This window comes from Marmota marmota, unplaced genomic scaffold (genome assembly GCF_001458135.2).
Source record: "Marmota marmota marmota unplaced genomic scaffold, marMar, whole genome shotgun sequence".
NCBI lineage: Eukaryota > Metazoa > Chordata > Mammalia > Rodentia > Sciuridae > Marmota > Marmota marmota.
In genome coordinates, this window is record NW_026000221.1 from 24,544,534 (window position 1) to 24,566,540 (window position 22,007).

General features: G+C 34.5%; 1 protein-coding gene across 13 annotated transcripts in view; it reads right to left on the minus strand.

The window, feature by feature from the left end:
- Window positions 1–22,007, minus strand: part of Chd9 (chromodomain helicase DNA binding protein 9) — a 251,656-nt gene that overhangs the window by 128,259 nt on the left and 101,390 nt on the right. For 11 of the 13 annotated variants that reach the window (XM_048792193.1, XM_048792190.1, XM_048792188.1 and 8 more), the window contains exon 2: window positions 12,777–14,391. In XM_048792193.1, the coding sequence (XP_048648150.1) occupies window positions 12,777–14,231 (1,455 nt within the window). In that variant the 5' untranslated portion in view covers window positions 14,232–14,391. Of the gene's footprint in view, window positions 1–12,776; window positions 14,392–14,991; window positions 15,132–22,007 lie in introns of those variants that run through there. The other 2 variants (XM_048792187.1, XM_048792199.1) reach the window with 2 other exon arrangements.

The window sequence follows — 22,007 nt, forward strand, 5'->3', positions numbered from 1 at the left end:
TATATATACACACTTTTTTTTTTTTGCTCTAGTATGTTCTTTATTTAAATCATGTAAATACCAAGCAATTCTCCCACCAAGGAGCCACATATAGTGGCACATACTTGTAACCTCAATAACTCAAGAGGCTGAGGCAGGAGGACTCACAGCAAGTTCAAGGCCAATCTCAACAATTTAGTGAAACTCTTATTTCAAAATTTAAAAATATTAAAATTAAAAAGGCTGGGTATTAGCTCAGGGGTAGTGTCCCTGGGTCCAACCTCCAGAACTGCTAAAAACAAAAGCCAATTCACCCATAAAGACCTTTCTACATAAATCTTTAGGTCAAACTTAAAGTTATAACTTATTCTATGATAAAGTCTGCTTCAAAAAACCAAAATTAGTTTCTTTAATAAATACATCTAAGTTTGCCAAAATAGTACTCAAAAGCCTTCAACTCTAACATTATTTGTATGAATATATTTGTATATATCTCAATCCTGAATGTTTTAGAGCATTGACATGTCAGGTTTGGTGGCCACACCTGTAATCCAAAAACCCAAGCAGCTCAGGAGGCTAACACAAGAGGATTGCAAGTTCAAAGTCAGCCTCAGCAAAAGCAAGGTGCTAAGCAATTCAGTGAGACCCTGTCTCTAAATTAAAATACAAAACAGGACTGGGGGTGCTGGGGATATAGCTCAGTTGGTAGAGTGCTTGTCTCATATGCACAAGGCCATGGGTTCATCCCCAATATCACAAAAAAGGAGGGGGTGCTGGGGATGTGGCTCAGTGGGCGAGTTCCACTGAGTTCAATCCCTGGTACTGCACCCCGCCATCTCCCAAAATAAAAAGATACCGACTTACGCTTTTCTCACTTTTAGACTTTCAAGACTACTACTCTTTCTTTGTCCTTCCATAATCAGACATCTCAAAAGAGTAGATTATAGCTGATATCCTGATTCTGTTACCGCTTGTAAATTTCTTTTGATTTCATTCCTATTCCTCCATAATGTACCAAAAAGAAAAAAACAATCTTTATTTCCAGGACACCAATTACTTCTCATGGCTAGTCAATAATTTCTTATTTGTTTTAACTTTTTTTTTAAGATGTTGGCAAACCTTTACTTTATTCATTTATATGTGGTGCTGAGAATCGAAACCAGCGCCACATACATACTAGGCAAGCACTCTACCACTGAGCCACAACCCTAGCCCCTCTGTTTTAATTTTGACACTGTTGTTCATCACTTTCTCTGGAATCTGTTCCTACAGATTAGGTGACAATATAGTCTCAGAACTATTCTTTTTTTTTTTAATATTTTTTTTTTTTTTTTTAGTTTTTGGTGGACACAACATCTTTGTTTGTATGTGGTGCTGAGGATCGAACCTGGGCCACAGGCATGCCAGGCGAGTGCGCTATCGCTTGAGCCACATCCCCAGCCCCTCAGAACTATTCTTTCTTTAATTCTGTTGTTATTCTTTCTTCCAAAGATTCTTCTCAAACTCTTGTTTTCTCACTGTATATTTTCTATTACTTTGTCCCATAGCTTCAGCCACCACTTATACTTCGCACTAGATACATCCAAAATACATATCTTCTGCATTCTTTTAAAAAAAATTTTCCAACTAACTATAGACCTACCTCTCTATATAAAGCAGTCATACTGCTTCTACTGTTAAGCTTAGGGGTAATAGAATGCTTGCCTCAGCACTTGAGAAGCCCTGGCATAAATCCCCCCCACCACCACAAAACAATGACAACAGCAAACAAACAAACAAACAAACAAACAAAAAAACAAATTAATCAAGTGTAGTTTTTATTGTGAGTTTTGCCTGCCCAAGTCTTCACTTGGCCTTAGCCTGGCATTCAAGGCCTTGCAAATGGTACCCATTTAACTTCCCAAATCCTTCCAAATCTCAGTATTACCCATTCATTAAATTCAAGGTATTTCCTCTTCTTTAAAAATTACAGTACAGGGCTGCATGTGTAGCCCAGAGTAGAGCACTTGCCTAGCCTAAGCTTGATCCCAGCATAGCAAATAATAAAAAGTAGAAAATAAAAGGAGCTGTCGAAGTCACAAAATATTACATACAAATGTCTACATCTTTTAGTTCCATATCTATATCCTTTGGTGATTAATGAAGAATAGAAAAATCTTTTGAAAGTTTGAAAAATAGATAATCAAAAATTATTAGTGAGGTATCACACTAAATACCACATGGATTAGCTCACTTTAAAACAGAAAACAATCTTATATGACAAATACCAATATTATCCACATTTAATGAAGGAGGCTATTAAAGTTTAGAAAATAATAACACATTTGCTCAGGGTAACATGGCCAGAAAGAAAAAAATACAAAAAAAAAAAAAGTTGTTTTTTTTTCCCCTGCTACCCAGATCTACCTAAATCCAAAGCCACCATTTTGTTTTATTGTTAAGATTAAATTATACAACATTTTTAACATAAAGAAAATAAATGAACAACCATGAAATAAGATTAAATAGATGTTAATGTTTGAGTTACTTGCTTCAAATTCTTCTTTTTAAATAAACAAACTGCAGTAATTCTCCTCTCCATTCTTTCCCTTTTCTTCCTCAGATGTTTATGGATAGGGAGAAACACACAGCTACCTCTATGGAGTTGCAAAAACATAGTGAAAAGATACATATATCAAAATAGAGGTTTGCTCTGGAAAGGGAAATAAATGGGAATAGGGGTTTCAAGGGTTATTTACAATATTTTATTTCTTTAAGAAAATCTAGTTGGAACAAAGTTACTTAAACCTAAATGGTGAGTTTATGGGTATTTCTATACTACCTTCTACACTTTTCTGCTTTTGCACTGCTACATTTAATATACAGGTTAATTTGTGCAAAATCTTGTCTAGAAATGGATACTTTTGTTTTTAGTTTTTAGAAACTGATATTTTTAAATGGCAAAATCACTTTAATTCTAATAGTGTAAAAAAGTTATATAGACGGATGGGTATTAATTGTAATTGTTAAAAAGAATTTGCATCCTGGGCTGGGATATGACTTAGTTGTACTCCTGTAGGGTACTCCTGTACAGCATGCATAGAGGACTGGTTTGATCCCAAGTACTGCAAAAACAAAACTAACAAGAAAAATCTGTGTTCCTAAACCAAACTGAAAGCTAGTTAATATCTAACTTTACAAATTAGCTAGTCTCCAGGATATACTTATGAATATACTTAAATAATCATACATGGTATTAACTTTGAAATAATTGATCTTATTGGGGATTTCCAATTCCACATAATAAATATAATGACAAAGTTTTCTAAAATGTTTAACTTATTAATAGAATTAAGGACATGTATTATGAAACCTTATTTAGTTATAAAACCTAGCCAGGTATGGATAGCGCACACCTGTAACCCAGTGACTTAGAAGATTGGGGCAGGAGATGGCAAGTTTGTGAGCTTCACCAATTTAGTGAGACCCTGTCTCAAAATAAAAAATAAAAATAGCAAGCTTGGGATGTGGCTCAGTGGTAGAGTCCTTTTCTAGCATGCATAAGGCCATGGATTTAATCCCTAGCATTGCCAAAAAAAAAAAAAAAAATTAGAAGTGCTGAATGTAGCTCAGTGCTAGAGGGCCTCTGGGTACAATTCCTAGTACTGGAAAAAAAATTATAAAAATTAAATTTACTTTGTCACTTATTTAGGCTAGATATCTTTTTTTCTTCAGTTCAAATTCCTATGCATATTTAAATAAGTAGTGAAGTCTGATCAATGAAGAGTTTTTCTAAAAATAAAAGATGTGTTAGGTGTGGTGGCACATACCTATCATCCCTACAACTAGGTAGGATGAGGCAGGAAGATCTCACCTTTGAGGCCAAACTGAGCAATTTACCAAGAATATCTTGAAATAAAAAATAAAAAGGCTGGAGATGTAGCTTCAATAATTAAAAATGTGGGGAAAAAAACTGATTCACCTAGAATGCAAGAAACCTTTAACTCAAACATACAATCAAAATGATAACACAAATTGTAGTAAACCCACATGAAGACTCTTTATCAATACTCTTTCCAGACTCAATTTAGATGAGTGTCTTCAAAATAGAATGCTCTAGCTGGGCACAGTGGCATATGCCAATAATCCTAGAAACTTGGAAGGCTGAGGCTGTGAGGCTGCAACTTAAGACCCTGCCTCAAAATAAAAGAAAAAACAGTCTGGAAATGTAGCCCACTGGTAAAGTGCCCCTGGGTTTAAATCCCCAGTACCACAAAAAAAAAAAAGAAAGGAGAAAAAAAAAAAAAGCTTCTTCTGACATTGTAATAAATCAAACTAATCAATTAAAAATAAAATCATTAAAGCTGAGCGTGGTGGCCTTTACTGTAAACCCAAGGTCACAAGAGGCTAAGACAGGTGGACTGCAAGTTTGAGGTTTGCCTCAGCAACATAGAGTGGGCTTAAGCAACTTAGTGAAACCTGTCTCAAAATAAAAAATTTAAAAGGGCTGGGGATGTAGCTAGGTGGTAAAATGTCCCTGGGTTCAATCCCCCATACCAAATGAAATAAAATAAATTAAATGAAAAAGTCTTAAAAATCCATGAACTATCTACAGTAAAAGCAAATACTGATATGATTAAACATGAAATTATAATGCTTAATTAATCATACATGGGAAAATATGTGTTTTACTATTTTTAATCAAAGACACTCAACCTCAACAACTTTTTAAAGATTATTACTATTGAAAGAAATTAAATAGTGTTAAATGTTAACTTGTAGAATGAGGCTCAGACATTAAGTTTCTCTTAGGTACTGAAAAATGTTTTTAAAAGCATTTGACTTGCCCACAGTAAACCAAATTTAATACTCTCAGAAGTACAGCTAAGCTATTTAAAAATAATTTAAATAGTGGCCAAGCAAAAATTCTTTTATTCTTTTCTACCATTTATGACATTGGTCTGCTCAATCCTTTTTTCTTAAATTTGTGGTGGTACCAGGAACTGAACCCAGGGATGCTTAACCACTAAATCACATCCCCCCAGCCCTTCTTATTTTTATTTCAAGTCAGGATCATGCTAAGTTGTGTAGGACCTTACAATGTTGCTGAGTCTGGCCTCAAACTTATGGTCCTTCTGCCTCAGCCTCCCAAGTAGCTGGGATTACAGGTGTGTGCCACCCTGATGCCCATCTGGTCTGCTCATTCCTATAACTAACTTTCATGTAATCATTCTAATTTTTGCTTAAATACACAAATTACTACATCATAATTACTGTTCTGAAAAACTTTAATGACAAATGTATTTTACTTATGCCCACGTTCAGCTACAAATTAAAATTTTAAAATAAGAAACTTGGGGCTGGGATTGTAGCTCAGCGGTAGAGCGCTTGTCTAGCATGGGTGGGACCCGGGTTCAATCCTCAACACCACCTAAAAATAAAGGCATTGTGTTGTATCCATCTACACCTGAAAAATAAATATTTTAAAAAAGAAAGAAACTTGAGAAACTTGTAACACACTCACTAGATATGCTTGTTTGATAACCATATCATTATTGATAAATATCAGAATGGTGCTGACATGCACTTAAAAGCCTCACATAGATGAATTGAACCCAGGGGCATGCAACCACTGAGCCACATCTCCAGCCCTTTGTATATTTTATTTAGAGACAGGGTCTAGCTGAGTTGCTTAGGGCCTTACTAACTTGCTGAGGGCTGGCTCTGAACTCATGATCCTCCTGCCTCGGCCCTCAAGCTGGTAGGATTATAGGCATGAGCCACAGCGCCCAGGAGAAGTATCCTAATCTTTATTGGTTCTTTTTTTTAAGTATTTTTATTTTTTAGTTGTAGTTGGACACAATACCTTTATATTATTTATTTATTTTTATGTGGTGCTGAGGATCAAACCCATGGTCTCACCAATGCTAGGCAAGTGCTCCACCGCCGAGACACAACCTCAGCCCCTTTATTTGTAATTAGAAGATATTGGGGCTGGGGACATGGCTCAAGTGGTGTGCCCTTGCCTGGCATGCGTGCGGCCCGGGTTCGAACTTCAGCACCACATACAAACAAAGACATTGTGTCCACCGAAAACTAAAAAATAAATATTAAAAAAAATTTTTCTCTCTCTCTTTAAAAAAAAAAAGAAGAAGATAATTATTTGCATAGTTGACCATAGCAAATGATTTTATTTACTGGTAATTAAAAACTATAGTCGGGGCTAGGGATGTGGTTCAAGCGGTAGCGCGCTCGCTTGGCATGCGTGCGGCCCGGGTTAGATCCTTAGCACCACATACAGACAAAGATGTTGTGTCCGCCAAATACTAAAAAATAAATATTAAAAAAAATTCTCTCTCTCTCTCTCTCCCTCTCTCTTACTCTTTCTCACTCTCTAAAAAATAAATAAATAAAAATAAAAACTATAGTCCATGTTTCTTAATTATGTGCATACCATCGCATTTCATATTAAAACATTTCCTCAATTTAAAATAATCTCAGTCCATTTATCTAAGTAGAGAAACCTGGTCACTCATATTTTAATATTCAAAAACAGCTTTTCATTTCTGTTACAATAAGAGGAATAAAATCCAATGAATCTATAGATTGCAAAACATTGTTTTAAATTTACTTAATTATAAATAAACAAGTAGGCCTACAGTATTTGAGAGTAAGCCCCATCAATAAAATTTAGTGTCATGAAATTTTGGTAGAACTTCTTTGAAGTTTGGTTTGAATCTCAAACACTTCACATAGCATACTAATCCACAAATTCCTTACCAATTGTTAGTCCTCCAGTTGCCCCGCCATTCAAATTTATTTCCTGTTCATCTCTTACCCCTAAGTATGAAAGCTCATACTTTAAAGTCAATAGCCTTACAGTTATTGTTAACAATCAAGCTTCTGTTACTCTGAATCCTGGGAGACAGTGTAGAGTTTACCTTTTCTTTAATGTAAAATCGTACAAATAGTTTAATAATCAAGAAATTTCAGAACTAGCTAACATTCTCCAATTTCTCAATTAAAATAGAACACTGTATAATCTAGAAGATTTGACAGAAATGTTAAAAACAAAATCTGGTCTATTTTAACTGAAAAACCAACTGAAAAAGAAAATGTCCAACATCTCTAGCAGTTAAAGAAGTGCAAATTAAAACTACACTGAGATTTCATCTTACTCCAGTCAGGATGGGCAACTATCAAGAAGACAAGTAACAATAAATGTTGGCAAGGATGTGGGGAAAATGTACACCCCTAAATTTCTAGTGGGACTGAAAATTGGTGCAACCACTCTGGAAAGCAGTATAGAGATTCCTCAGAAAACTTAGAATTAAACCACCATTTGACCCAGTTATCCCATTCCTCGGTTTATACCTGAAGGACTTAAAATCAGCATACTACAGTTACACAGCCACATCACTGTTTACAGCAGCTCAGTTCACAATAGCTAAACTACGGAACCAGCATAGGTGCCCTTCAACAGATGAATGGGTAAAGAAAATGTGAGATTCACACACATACACACACACACACACACACACACACACANGGGGTGGCACGCTTGTAATCCCAGCAGCTTGGGAGGCTGAGACAGAAGGATCATGAGTTCAAAGCAACTTAGTGAGGTCCTAAAGTAACTCAGTGAGACCCTGTCTATAAAATATGAAAAAGAGCGGGGGGATGTAGCTCACTGGTTAAGCACCACTGGGTTCAATCCCTGTTATAAGACAAAAACAAACCAAATAAAAAAAAAATCACAATAATTTAGAGCAGTGCTTGGTAGAAAGTAAATGCTGTATCTATTAGATACTGTAATTCATTATTAATACACACTTAATTTAAATTCAATTATTATGATAATATATGCAAGAAAATATGAAGATATTTTAATAACCTTAATTCAGATTTTCCAACAACTTGGTAATAACCTTACTATATACTATATACTACTATATACTATATACCTACTATATACTATAATTTAGCAACCTTAAAATGGCAAACTATTCAGAGATTCAAAATCGTTTAAAAAAAATGTTAATAGCGTAAAAAGTGTATGTAACATATTGACTAGAAGGTTAAAAAGCAATCTGCCAAAAAGAAGTACAAATTCTATGTTCCCAACTTGGTTTCTTAAAAATGCAAAACCATGGAGGTAAGGGACAAGGAAGAGAGACAAGATTTTTTAAATGTCAACAATAGATACCTTTTGATAACGATACTACAAGTTAAAAAAAAAAAAGAGTATCTTTAAAATATGCCTTATAAAAGCTACCTAAGCCTGTCTTTAAGTTGTTTTTTAAGTTTATAAGTAATAGCCAGGTGCTGTGATACACACCTGTAATTCCAGTGATTTAGAAGGCTGAGTAAGGCAGAAGGAGCTCAAATTCAAGATCAACCTGGGCAACTTACAGATCTTGTCTTAAATTAAAAATTAAAAAGATAGCTCAGTGATAAACAGCCCTCAGATCAATCCTAGAACTGAAAAATAATAATAATAATAAAATTAATAGCCAGGCATGCTGGAGCATGCCTGAAATCTCAGCAGTTGGGGAGGCTGAAGCAGGAGGCTTCTAAGATCAAAGCCAGCCTTGGCAACTTAGCAAAGCTCCAATAAAACTTCACAAGACCCTGTCTCTAAATGAAATATAAAAAGACTGGGGATGGGCTGGGGTTGTGGCTCAGCGGTAGAGCGCTCGCCTAGTATGTGTGAGGCCCTGGGTTCGATTCTCAGCACCACATAAATAAATAAATAAATAAATAAATAAATAAATAAATAAATAAAAGATATTAAAAAAAAAAAAAAAAGGCTGGGGATGTGACTCAGTGGTTGTGTGCCCCTGGGTTCAATCCCCAGTACCAAAACAAACAAACAAACAAAACAAACAAAAATTAATTAAAATATTAAGTAATAAGCTTCTCTACCTTCAGAGAAAAAACCTCAAAGTATTAAAGTGAGCACCTAAAATTCTATTTCCTCTTGTTAGTCATCCCATGTTTCATTGCTATAGAACTTTTATACTAAATTTAATATACAAACATTGAAAAACCACATACTGCTCAATACATTGTTTCTACTTTTAAAGAAAAGGACAAAAACTAAAGATTGTGTGTTACAAAACAGTAGAAAATGTCAGAAAACAACAATGAAAAGTTTAGTGTTATTCTCTCAAAATTCCATTGCTCCAAAAATTAGAGTTAAGATAGTATTTTCTCTATGCTACAGCTGGTTCATGCTAACATTTAGAAAAGCATTTGTGATACCTTTTTACCCACCTCATCCTCAAGCCTTTTCCCTTAAGCATCAGGGCACCTTCTCTCTTCTATTAAGTGGTAACATTCTAGAGTCTTTTTTTTTTTTTTTGAGGAGTGCTGGGGATTGAACCCAGCGCCTTGTGCATGCAAGGTAAATACTCTAGCAACTGAGCTATATCCCCAGTCCTAGAGTCAAATTTTTAAGTGGTAAAATTCTAGAGTCAAATTCTAGAGAGGTCATCTCAGTCATACTCACTGTTTTAACAATTGATACAGATGTCAGGTACTCTAAAATATTTGAAATTTTACCTACAATCCCTCTACTGCACTTGAGGAATAAGAAAAGTTAAGGCTTAGAATTATTCACTGAACATCCAACATTCTCAACACAGTTTTCTAGAATTCTGAAGAAAGGCATCAGTGATTTTTCAATCAGAAGATTAAACAATATCTTATTTACACTATAACAAAATGACTCAATTGTTTTTGATAAACTAAAAATTGTAACTATTATTTTTAAATCTCTAAACTTCCATATGTAGTAATGCCAATTTAGCCTGACATAAAATTCTTGAAGAGAAATAGTTAAAGAAACCTGATAATAAACCTCAGAAAAAAAAATCTTTAGAATCTGATAAGAACACCTTATTAAAATAACATGTCAGCTTTCTGAGTACTGAAGTACACATTTCCAAAGTTGGAAAAATAAAAAAATAACGTCAGTACCCATAAACATCCAGAACATGCCAAAAATTACATAAGCAAAAAGCTTATATGCTCTGCCAGAACTTGTTATAAATTCCATGTATAAATACTTTAAATTATTAGACCATATGCCCATAATTCTGTAAATAAATTTGACATGCGATATATAATAATAATCATAATAGCCCTCTTTATCACTTCATTTCTACTCTTTACCTCCTACAATCAACAAAACCCATTACTTTTTCTTTGGTACCAGGAATTGAACACAGGGCACTCAAGCACTGAGCCACATCCCCAACCCTTTTTGTATTTTATTTAGAGACCAGGTTCTCACTGAGTTGCTTAGGGCTTCAATAAATTGCCGAGGCTGCTTTAAACTTGCAATCCTCCTGCCTCAGCTTCCTGAGCTGCTAGGATTACAGGCATGCACCACGGTGCCTGGCTACAAAATCCATTACTTTAACACTAATAAGAAATAGAAAACTTGAGAATAGACATTCCGTAGTCAAAAAAAAGTATTCAGTAGTCAAAAAAAAGTATTCCAAATGGACTGCACCTTACTATCCTTTCATTCCAAACCTATAACAGTTCCTACTATTTTCTAAAGCTGGGAAAACATCTTTAGAAATACATTAATGAAATGCATGAATTAAGATACATAACACACATGCACACACAAAGATAAATTAAAATCGTAACAGGCCTTAGAAAAATAAAATTAAAAAGTTAACAAATTTCATGGTCCATAACTTCAATTATTCAGTGGACAAAATGATAAATCAAACTACTCAGAAATCTACATACAAAGTAGATAGATGAACCTAAATTCAATCCAATCTGGGCTTGATCCTCCTCCAGTAGAGGGAGCAGAATCATAATATTCAACTTGTCACAAGAAGGAAGTTTGTTTTTTGTTTTTGTTTTTGTTTTTAAGAAATTTCAGTTCTTTTTTTTTAATGCCTTTATTTTATTTGTTTTTTAATTTTTATGAGTTGCTGAGGCTCAAACCCAGGGCCTCACGCATGCTAGGCAAGCGCTCTACCACTGAGCCACAGCCCCAGACCCTGAAGGGAGATGTTTTTAAGCACCTTTTAAGTATCTTTACATCCATCTAGATGTTTGAAAAAATATGTGGAAAATACTCTTTGAAATATGACTAAGCTGGGTGTGGTGATGCACACCTGTAATCCCAGTGATTTGGGAGGCTGAGACAGGAGGATTCAAAGTTTGAGACCAGTCTCAATCAACTCAGTGAGCCCTAAGCAACTTAGTGAGACCTCGTCTTAAAATAAAGAATAAAAAGAGCTGGGCACTCAGTCTCTTGGTTCAATCCTGAGAGGGAGGGAGGGAGGGAGGGAGGAAGGAAGGAAGGAAGGAAGGAAGGAAGGAAGGAAGGAAAAAATACAACTAAAGTAAACCTTATGGAAAACATAAGGATTTTCTTTCTTTCTAAATGCTTTAAGTCTAATGAAAAACTGATCTCAAAATTTTAATATCAAGAACAATGGTATATTTTGTTGTCCAGAGTCTCAAAGATAACCAAGGTATTAAAGCGTTTTATAAATCCCTAATTTAACAAGAGTTCACAGAAATGTAAAATATTACATGAAGTATATTTTTAATTATAAAAGTAATGTACTTAACATGACAAAAATTATATAAAACAAATGGAAGAAAAATGTAACTGTACTACCCTAAAGCAAACTATTTCTTCTGGTATTTTTTAATGTACACATTTTCAAATTGCTATAAGTGTAATTATAAAAACATTTATTAAGTACTTAAACATAAGCTAGGCACAGTCCTCAGCACTCTTACACATTGCAACTGCTAATCCTTTCAAAAGCTTTACAAGATAGATCCTACTATTATTTCTTATTGTAAAGACAAGAAAAAAGAGACACATAAAAATTATTAAACTAGCTCAAAGTCATACAACTCATAAGAAAGAGGAACTAAGATTCAAACATATGTGCTCTGGAACCAGAGCCTGTTCTCTAAACCATTTTACTGTGATCATAATTTTGAATTAAGCTTCCCTCTCATCATTAACATATTTTCAGTGTTAGTTTTCAAAGACTTTTTAATACTTAAATTAGACCATCTAATATAGGTATCTAATATGGATATGCTGTTTCCAGTTGTCCCTTAGAAAAACTGTAAGGTAAATATCTGCAGGTATACTACTTTTGAAATGTTTAGGTTATTCTAATATGCCATCAAATTGCTTTCTAAAATATTTATTTTAATTGACCAAGCCACATAAGTACCAATTTCATCAAAACTTTGAAGCATTAAGCATTAACATTCTAAAAATTTATTTGACTGATAAAAATGAAACCACACTCCACACTGAATTAATTATTACTAAAATTGCACATTTTCCTAGTTGTTTACTAATATAATTTCCTACTTTGTGAATTTCATTTATGAGCTTTATCCAGTTATCAGCTGCAGTTTTAAGATCTGTAATCAATTTATATGAGCTTTTTACAGGAATGTCAACAGTATGTCCATCACATCTGCAATAAAAATTTCCCAGTCTGTTGTTTCTTATTTTATTATGGTTTTAAAAGTTTTATTTTTGGTAAAATCACCTTCCAATAAAGGTATTAATAATTAAAAGTTACAAAAAAGGTTTTAAAACCTCACAAATTTCTAGACGTAAGTTAGTCTATTGCTTTGAGGACATCAATGAATCACTTTCAGTAAGACTTTTAAAGCAAGATAAACCTATGTTAAAATATGCATAATCAATAGAATTCCAAGTTTAAGAAATTTTGAATAGGCCACAAATAAAACGAACTCAATGAATAAAATCCCACTCTACTCCAAATATCAAAGGAGCTACATACCTGTCGTTGTAAACACAGGCGATTTCTGTCGTGTAAATGCTGATGATTAGAAAATGATGAATGCCAACTCCGAGCCTGACATTGCAACTGAGTTTGAGCCATATCAGAAGGCCGAGCTACAATATGTGAAGTAAAGTGTCGATCAAGGTCATGATCTAAAACATGATTGGAATTATCTTGTCCAAATGTTGACTCATCAAATTGCGGAAGCAGACCCTCCTGAAGGAGGTCCTCTGGGTCAAGTCCTGTGAATGGCTCAGGTTGAGACTCCACTTGATGAAGTAAATTGTCTTCTAAAGATGAAAAGCCATTAGTTTCTACGTGATCACTGAAATGGCCCATTTGAGTTCCTGAGTCAACAGGATCTGGAAAGTTCATATGCACAGGAGATAATTTTGAATTGCTGTAATTACCCTGAGGATGTGATGAATGCAACATTTGGAAATTATTTGAATTCAATGATGCATTGGGGTTTAGGATATGCTGAGTAGATTCCTGCTTGATTCCCCTATGAGGTGAAAAGGAATTACTTCCAGTAAAATCAGATAAAGTCTGATTTGCATGATTGGGTGCAAGAACTGCAGAGGACTGAAGGAGACTGTTGGGTGAAATATGATTACTAGAAAAGGAATAATGTGAAGAAAACTGCTGAGAATTACTGACAGAACAAGAAGTCATATTTGGAGAAGGTCCATTAAAATTTCCTTCTTGATGATTGTTACACTTGAGGAAGTGTACTGAAGGATTTGATGTTTGAGAAAACTGCATCGAAAGAGACTGTTGTGAAGTAGATGCATTAGTGATTTGTGATGGGTGGTTAACATTGACTCTATGAGGACCAGGAACATTAACATCCATAAAATTTTTAGACTGGCTAAGAGAATTTTGCCCTGGGGTAAGAGTATTTCTATTTTGTTGTGAGCGTAGTGAAGTACACTGTGTTTGTTGTTCATTGGCCTGAAATAAGGCAAAGTCATGGTGTGCCACAAAGCTTTTATTCTGATGCATAGAATGCGAATGTCCTTGTTGGTGAAAAGGAGATCCATTTTGATTAGAAATGTTAGTAGCTGTCTGATGACCCCACATAGGACTGCCATCTGCCACATCTGGAAACAAACCATTGGGCTGGTTTTGGGGATGGATAGGAGAACAATTAAACTGAGAGTGTGGTGATAACACATGTTCAGCTGGGCTACCAAAAGACTGATTAACTTGGTGAAATTTCATTGTATCAAATTGATTTAACTGTTCAAAATCAGTCATCTTCTGATGTGTTGGTGTACCATGAACATGGTTCAATGAGTCTATATGCAAAGGTTCAAACTCTGCACCCAAGTTCAATTCATCAACTAGTGAAACAGGTCCTGGTTGTACAAATGCATCATCTGATAAACCTTCTAAGGTCTCACCAAAAAGATTGGCATCATCAAAAAAGTCCATCATTGGATCTGTCATCTTTAAAAGTCAGTAACAATCTGGGTTGTTCACTATGAATTGAGTATATTTAGCTTCTCTGTGGTAGATATTATTAGATCATTACCGAAGTTCATCAACTAATCCAAAACAGGCCATTGTTCATTATTGCTCTAGATAATATGTCATCAAATGTAGAATCCTAGGGGAAAAAAAAAGAATAAAAACAACTTAAATTTAATGATTATTCATTAAACTTACATAAACAAAGCTTATACATGACTTTAAAAGCATAAAATAAGTGTACAATATTTTTGTAGAATAATAATTGCAAACTACTCATTAACATTCCCTAAAAGGGGAGGGGGAATCTCCTAGAGTAGACATAAGAATGCATTTAAAGCAATAGGGCTGAGTTGGTTACTCTGGTGCATGCCTGTAATCTTACTGATTCAAGAGGCTGAAGGAGGCAGACCACAAATTCAAAGCTAGCCTCAGCAACTCAGCAATCTTGTCTCAAAATTAAAAATAAGTACTGGGAATGAAGCCCAATGGTAATGTGCTCCCAGGTTCAATGTTCAGGACAACCGCTACACACACACACACACACACACACACACACACACACACAGAGCAATAGGCCTGGGGATAAAGCTAAGTGGTACAGTACTTATCTAGCATGTTCAAGGCCCTGGGTTTTATCACCAGTACCAGAAAAATAATCATAACTTTTTTATACTTCATATTTATTATGATGAAAGAAAGTAAACCTAGAAATAGTTCATTGCACTTTCTCCCATACCATGAAATGGTCTTCACTCCCCAGCACTTTTCATCAATGTAAAAAATATTTATGTGGGCTGGGGAGATACTTCAGTAGGTAGAGTGATTGCCCAGCATGCACAAAGTCCTGGGTTCAATCCCCAGCTAAAGCAAAAAAAAGAAAGAATTATGTCTTACACCTCAAAATATGTTAACATAGCTGATATCAGACCTTCTAAGATTAGTAAGTACATTGCAATATTTTAGTTTAACCTCTTGAGCAGATAAATCCATTATTTCATAAGGTATATGTAGAATTGCATCAAGAAGAGAAACTACTTGAGATTATAAAGTAGCCTAAACTGAAATCACAATTAGTCATCTGGTTAGCTGACAGCACAGATAATATGCTGAAAGATATTCACACATATTTCTATCATGGCCTTGTTCATCTACATAGAATACCACCTTATAGCCAAATAATTTACAAATCTATGAAGCAAAAGCAAGCATCTTCCTGTAATTGGGTTAATTTATAACTCCATCTTCAATGCCATTCTGTTGAATCATTTGGAATATACATGTTGCTTATTATTTTTAGTAAACTGTACAAATACTAAGAGTCACACTGAGAAGAAAAAATAGTAGCTAAGCATTAAATTGGTCTTATGATAGTCTCATGTGAAAAACAATTATGTATATAGAGTTGCCCTTTGGTATATGAGGAGGGGGCTGGGTATCATAATTCCCTATCTTTTCCTGGAGAAATACCAAAATCCATCGATGCTCAAATCCCTTATTTAAAATGCATGCTTGGTGTGGTGGTGCACACCTGTGATCCCAGCAGCTCGGGAGGCTAAAGCAGGAGTATTACAAGTTGATAGCCAGCCTTGGCAATTTAGCAAGGCCCTAAGCAACTTACTGAGACCCTGAATTAAGATAAAAAGGATGGGGATGGCTGAGTCCTTAAGTGCTCCTGTGTTCAATCCCTGGTACCAAAAAAAAAAAAAAAAAAAGAAAGAAAGAAAGAAAAAGTAAATGCAGGTAAAACAGCTGAGTACTTTCATGTTAATAAACTTCACAAGTATTCATTATATACAAATCATCTCTAGGCAACATGTAATATCTAATACACTGTAAATGTTATATGATCCTCAGTCGATTGAACCTTTTGATGAAGAACCCAAAGCTACAGATGGCTAACTGTATATGTTTATATATAGGCACACATATATATTACTTATGTGTAAAAAGGATCTAATAGATTGCTTGCTAATATTAAATAGCTATTATTGTTTAGGTTTGCATCATTCTAAATGTTCTTAATACAGATAATTTTTATTCTATCCCGACTGTCTTGCATGGAGAACCACAAATAAAGGTATTTACTCTTGTACATTTGAGTTTATTAAAAAAAAACACACACACACATACATGAAATAGGAAATTTATATGTATATGTATATGTATATGCATATATTTGGCAGCACTAGGGATTGAACCCAGGGGCCCTCTATCACAGACGTACCATCTTTAAACCTTTTTTATTTTTTTAAATTTTGAGACAGGGTCTCGCTAACTTACCCAGACTGGGTCAAACTTTTGATCTTTCTGCCTCAGCCTCCTGAGTCACTGTGACTACAAGCATGTGCTGCCCTACCCAGCTCCTAAGCAAAATTTTTGTTCACTATTTAAATGTAGAAATGCTTTTAAAAACTGAGGAATAAAAACTACCAAACCCAGATTAATTTTACCTAGAAATTAACATATTAACAATCACAATGATACTCATGTGCTTTTATAAACATCATTTTAGAAAATGTAAAATATAGAAAAAGAAGAAATTATTTTTCCATGGCTGAGGTTATAGTTCAGTTGGTAGAATGCTTGTCTTGCATGCTCAAAGCCCTGGGTTCAATCCCCAGAATCACCAAAAAAAAAAAAAAAAAAAAAAAAATTATTTTTCCAGATTTTACCATTGTGAGACCAAATAGATGGAAGACTGTGTTCCCAGAACAAAGCATTAGCCAATATGGTAGTTCAAAGCTAGGTGTGGTGGCACACACCTATAATCCCAGCAGCTCTGGAGGCTGAGGCAGGAGGATCTAGAGTTCAAAGACAGCCTCAGCAATTTATCAAGGTGCTAAGCAACTTGGTGAGACCCTGTCTGATAAAATATAAAACAGGGCTATGTATGTGGCTCAGTGGTCGAGTGCCCTTGAGCTTAATCCCTGGTACCCCCCTTTCCAAAATGGTAGTTCATGGTCCCAAAATGGTAGCTCTTCATATTCAGCTTCAGACACTTTGACTAGGGAACATCTATGTATACCTGAGCAATTAAATCAGAAAAGCAATGCCTTCTGATTTTATATAAATGGATGATTATTTATCAAATGGAACATATTTTAAAAAAGCACAATGGAAGTTATGAAATCCAGTATGTCACCAGTTGATTATAAAGTACATCATTAGTTGATATAAGATGAAGAAAAATGCTGCATTTGGGCTGGGGATGTGGCTCAAGTGGTAGCGCGCTCGCCTGGCATGCGTGCGGCCCCGGTTCGATCCTCAGCACCACATACAAACAAAGATGCTGTGTCCGCCGAGAACTAAAAAATAAATATTAAAAAATTCTCTCTCTCTCTCTCTCTCTCTCTCTCTCTCTCAAACAAAAATAAAAAATAAAAGAGACATGTTTCTTTAAAAAAAAAAAAAAAAGAAAAATGCTGCATTAAACTATGACACTTAAAATTTTTTTTAGTTAGTTATTTGGTGATACTGGGGATTGAACCTAGGGGCCCTCTACCATTGAACTACAGCCCCATGGTTTTTGTTTTGTTTTGTTTTGTTTTTTTGAGACAGAGTCTCACTAAGTTGCTTATGCTAGCCTTCAACTTGCAATCCTTCTACCTCAGCCTGCCAAGTAACTAAGATTACAGACATGTGTTAACACACCCAGCAAAAATAAAAGAATTTTAAAAAGACTATTCTGAAGCTGAGTATGGTGGTGTGCATCTGTAATCCTAGTGATTTAGGATTACAGGAGGATTCCAAGTTTAAGCCCAGCCTCAGCAACTTAGCAATACCCTATCTCAAAATGAAAATGAATGAATAAATAAAAAGAAATGGAAATATTAACTCACTGGTAGAGCACCCCTGAGTTCAATCTCCAATATAAATACATACATACATACATACATACATACTATTCTGGATATTCACGATATGCCAGAGTAATATTCTATATATGAAAGAACTGGAGGCACTATGTGAATTTCTGTACATTATGGGAGATCAGCTAAAACAGAAAGTGTTTTCTACCAGAAGTTTACTACAAGTGGCAATTTTAATTAAGAAAACATTTATTTATTCATCCAATAAATATTTATTCATCAATAACTTCAGGTACTAAGATGATAAATAACTGACCTCTGAAGGGAACACAGTAAATAGATCATTGCTAATACATGTTATGTGTGCTCGGATAAAGGTAAGCACAGAGAAGGAACATCAAATGTCAGAAAATGAACACAGACACAAATACTATACTAGTAGAAGATACATATTTAATATGTGACAGATAGTAATCAAAGTGGTGGAGACAGAATACTGAACAGTGGTGATGGGGAGACAGGGGAAGGAAATGGAAAGCTGTAGTTCAAAGGATACAATAGAGCAGATAATGTAGGATGAAAAAGTCCAGAGATCTAATATACAATATAAGGACAAGTGGAGGGCTGGGGATGTGGCTCAAGCGGTAGCGCGCTCGCCTGGCATGCCTGTGGCCCAGGTTCGATCCTCAGCACCACATACAAACAAAGATGTTGTGCCCGCCGAAAACTAAAAAATAAATATTTAAAAAAAAAAATTCTCTCTCTCTCTGTCTCTCTCTCTCACTCTCTAAAAAAAAAAAAAAAGGACAAGTGGATAGGAAAATGGGTAATAAGTTGATAAGAAAAGTACAGTAATTATGCAAACAGTAAAATCTAGATGGTGAATACATAGGTGTCCACTATAAAATCTTTTACACTTTGTTTTATGTTTGAAAATTTTAATGATATTAGAAGGAAATTGTTTGTTGTTTTTTTTTTTTAAAGAAGACACATACTTATTTTTATTCTTTCCTGAAAAAACATGTTGGCAATGAGGTCTTCAAAATTCAAAGACAAAAAAAAAAAAAAAAAAAAATTGAGAAATGAGGTAACAGAAACAGCATAATATATAAATCACAAAGACACTAGATAAAATGATCTAGAAGACATTAAAAAAATTGAGAACACTAAGAAAACAACCAAATTACCTTGCAGAACCTCTGAAATCAAAAATTGTCAGCACCAGGTGTCTTTTATTTTTGGAAGGAAATCACTGTTGAGATAATTTTACATCATTCATCAGCCAAGTGCTGTCATTTTGGAATATCCCAATTAATTTGTCTACTGAATAAAATACAAAAAAGAAAAAAAAAGTAATCAAACTTACTTTAACAACCACACACACACACAACAACAACACCACAAACTATAAATAAAAAATGCACAGAAAAATCCAGTGAGCCATGTTTTCTGGTTTGAACAGTTTATTCTACAACTGACAAAATTGTCATTTAAATTCCTCTTTTATGATCTATTGTCTTAATTCTAGTAAAATGACTACCAGTTTCCAACTTCATAAAAATATTATGTCAATCTAACTTTAAGTTATTATTTAATTAAGCACATGTTTATGGATAGTCCAATTACATCCAAAGCATCTTTACACAAACAAAAAAATCCCTGCCCTCAGGAAATCGAGACTCTTTATGGGGGAGGGAAAAAGAAAAGGAATTAACAAAAACATATTATATACTGAATAAAATATGGTAAATATGGCCTGAGAGTCATAAGGTCATCTGTAAAGTTATTTATGAAAGTAAGAGAACATACTTGGCTAGTTGTCAAGTATCTTTGAACACATAGTGTTTGAAGGGATCCTTATAAAGGAATAGGAAAGAAAGCCCAAAGTATTCACGAACAAAGAAATACCAGCAATAAATACATGTTTAGAAAACAGTGTATCCATTGCAAAGGGCATACAAAGGGAGAAAAGTAATGTAAAATAAAGGCAGAAATATAAGTTGGAACACTGATGTAGGAAACATAATCAACCATGCACATTAAAACAGTATATCTGAGGGACAGAATTTATCAAAGATTGAGACAAGAATTTAGTATTAAAATTATCTATCTTCATTTCTACATTTAGTCAATGCCAATTGTGATGATTATACAAGATAGATTCAAATACCAATAGGACAGAGTTTCTACCTCCTAAACAACTCATCATCTAGAAGGGAAGAAAACACAAATACTGTGATAGATGCCTTAACAGAGAAATATACAAAACACTGTATTATTGAAGCATAGATTAAATACTAATTAATCACGCTTGGGAAAAGTCAGGAAATGCATAGAGATGAGGTAATATTTGAGATGGGTCTCAGGAATAAAAAAAAATTGAATATGTATTCTATAACAGAAATTATATATACAAACCTCATTATAAATTGACTTTCCCCAATTATAATAGTTGCTTTTGTTCTAAGACATTTCTATACTCTCCAAATATATCCCTAATGTTTTTTCTACTAAATGAATTAGTCTTCCTAATAAGTTCTAAAAATTAATAGTTTTATCTCATATAAAATAACCATTGAGGGACTGTAGCTATAGCTCAGTAGGTAGAGTACTTGCCTTGCACACATAAGGCCCTGGGTTCAATCCCCAGCACCACAAAAAAAAAAAAAAATTTATCCCTACCACATTATTTTGTCCTCTATACATTATCTCTTTAACATTTTTAAATGATCTTAAATCTATGTCACATTAACTTTTACTTTATCAACTACTCATAACAATTTCAAGTCTTTGCCTAGGGAAAACTCAGATTTAAGATTTAACTCCCACAGAAGGCCTTTTGACTCAAGACCCAAGTCTAATACTCTATGCATACCAGAAATCACACTGCATTGTAACAATTTATATTTTCTTTCTAATAGACTTTAGGGCCTTGGAGAAAAAAACTTCTTATCATTTTTGTATCCTCACTTTGCTGACTACCATAGTAAGCACACAAAAAATTTTTGTTAAAATGATTGATTACATAGGAATTAGACTATTAATTTAAAATACACAAAACACACACACACACACACACACAGAAAGTCAGGTCCTGAGACCTGGCCCTATGAACTTCTAGCTGTGTGAACTTGAGAAGATCGCATAATTTTTGTTTTCATCTATTAAAAATAAACAACAATAATAAAATCTTTTAACTTTAGTGCTGTCTACCTTAAAGATGAATTATAGAGCCAAATAAAGTTAAACTACTGTCCTGCCAGTAAACTTGACACCTATTAGTGTGTGAAACAGTTTTTAAAATCCCTTCTTTCTCTTGCAGTGTACCTTAAAATGGGGCAAGAGCACAGAAGAAACTGCAGAAGTGCCCATAGTTGAGACAGGACATAGCATTTTGGGAACTATTCATGGTTTGTTGTGGCCAGAACGTACTATTAGCCAAATAGAGAAACCAAGAGGTCAGCCGAGGTCACATACCCAGGACTTTTATTAGCCATGTTAAGAAATCTGAACTTTATCCTAGAGGCAATGGGGAGCCATTTCACTGATTAAAAAATTTCTCCTCTGATTTAACATCTAATATTTTTACCACAATAATTCTCACCCATAGCTATTCACATTTAACTCTTGATGACAGTGACCAAAATAATTAAAATGCACTCAGAAACATTTTGGGATGGGGGGGTACCAGGTATTGAACTCAGGGGCACTAGACCACTGAGCCACATCCCCAACCCTATTTTGTCTCATTGTGTTGCTGATTAGTGCCTCTCTTTTGCTGTGACCAGCTGGCTTTGAACTCAAGATTCTCCTGCCTCACTCAGCCTCCCAAACTTCTGGGATTATAGGAGCGTGCCATGGTGCAAGGCTCCAGAAAAAAAAAAAAATTTAAATAAAATGACAATTACAGGGGATATTTGTCCTTTGTTATTAGTGATGTTTA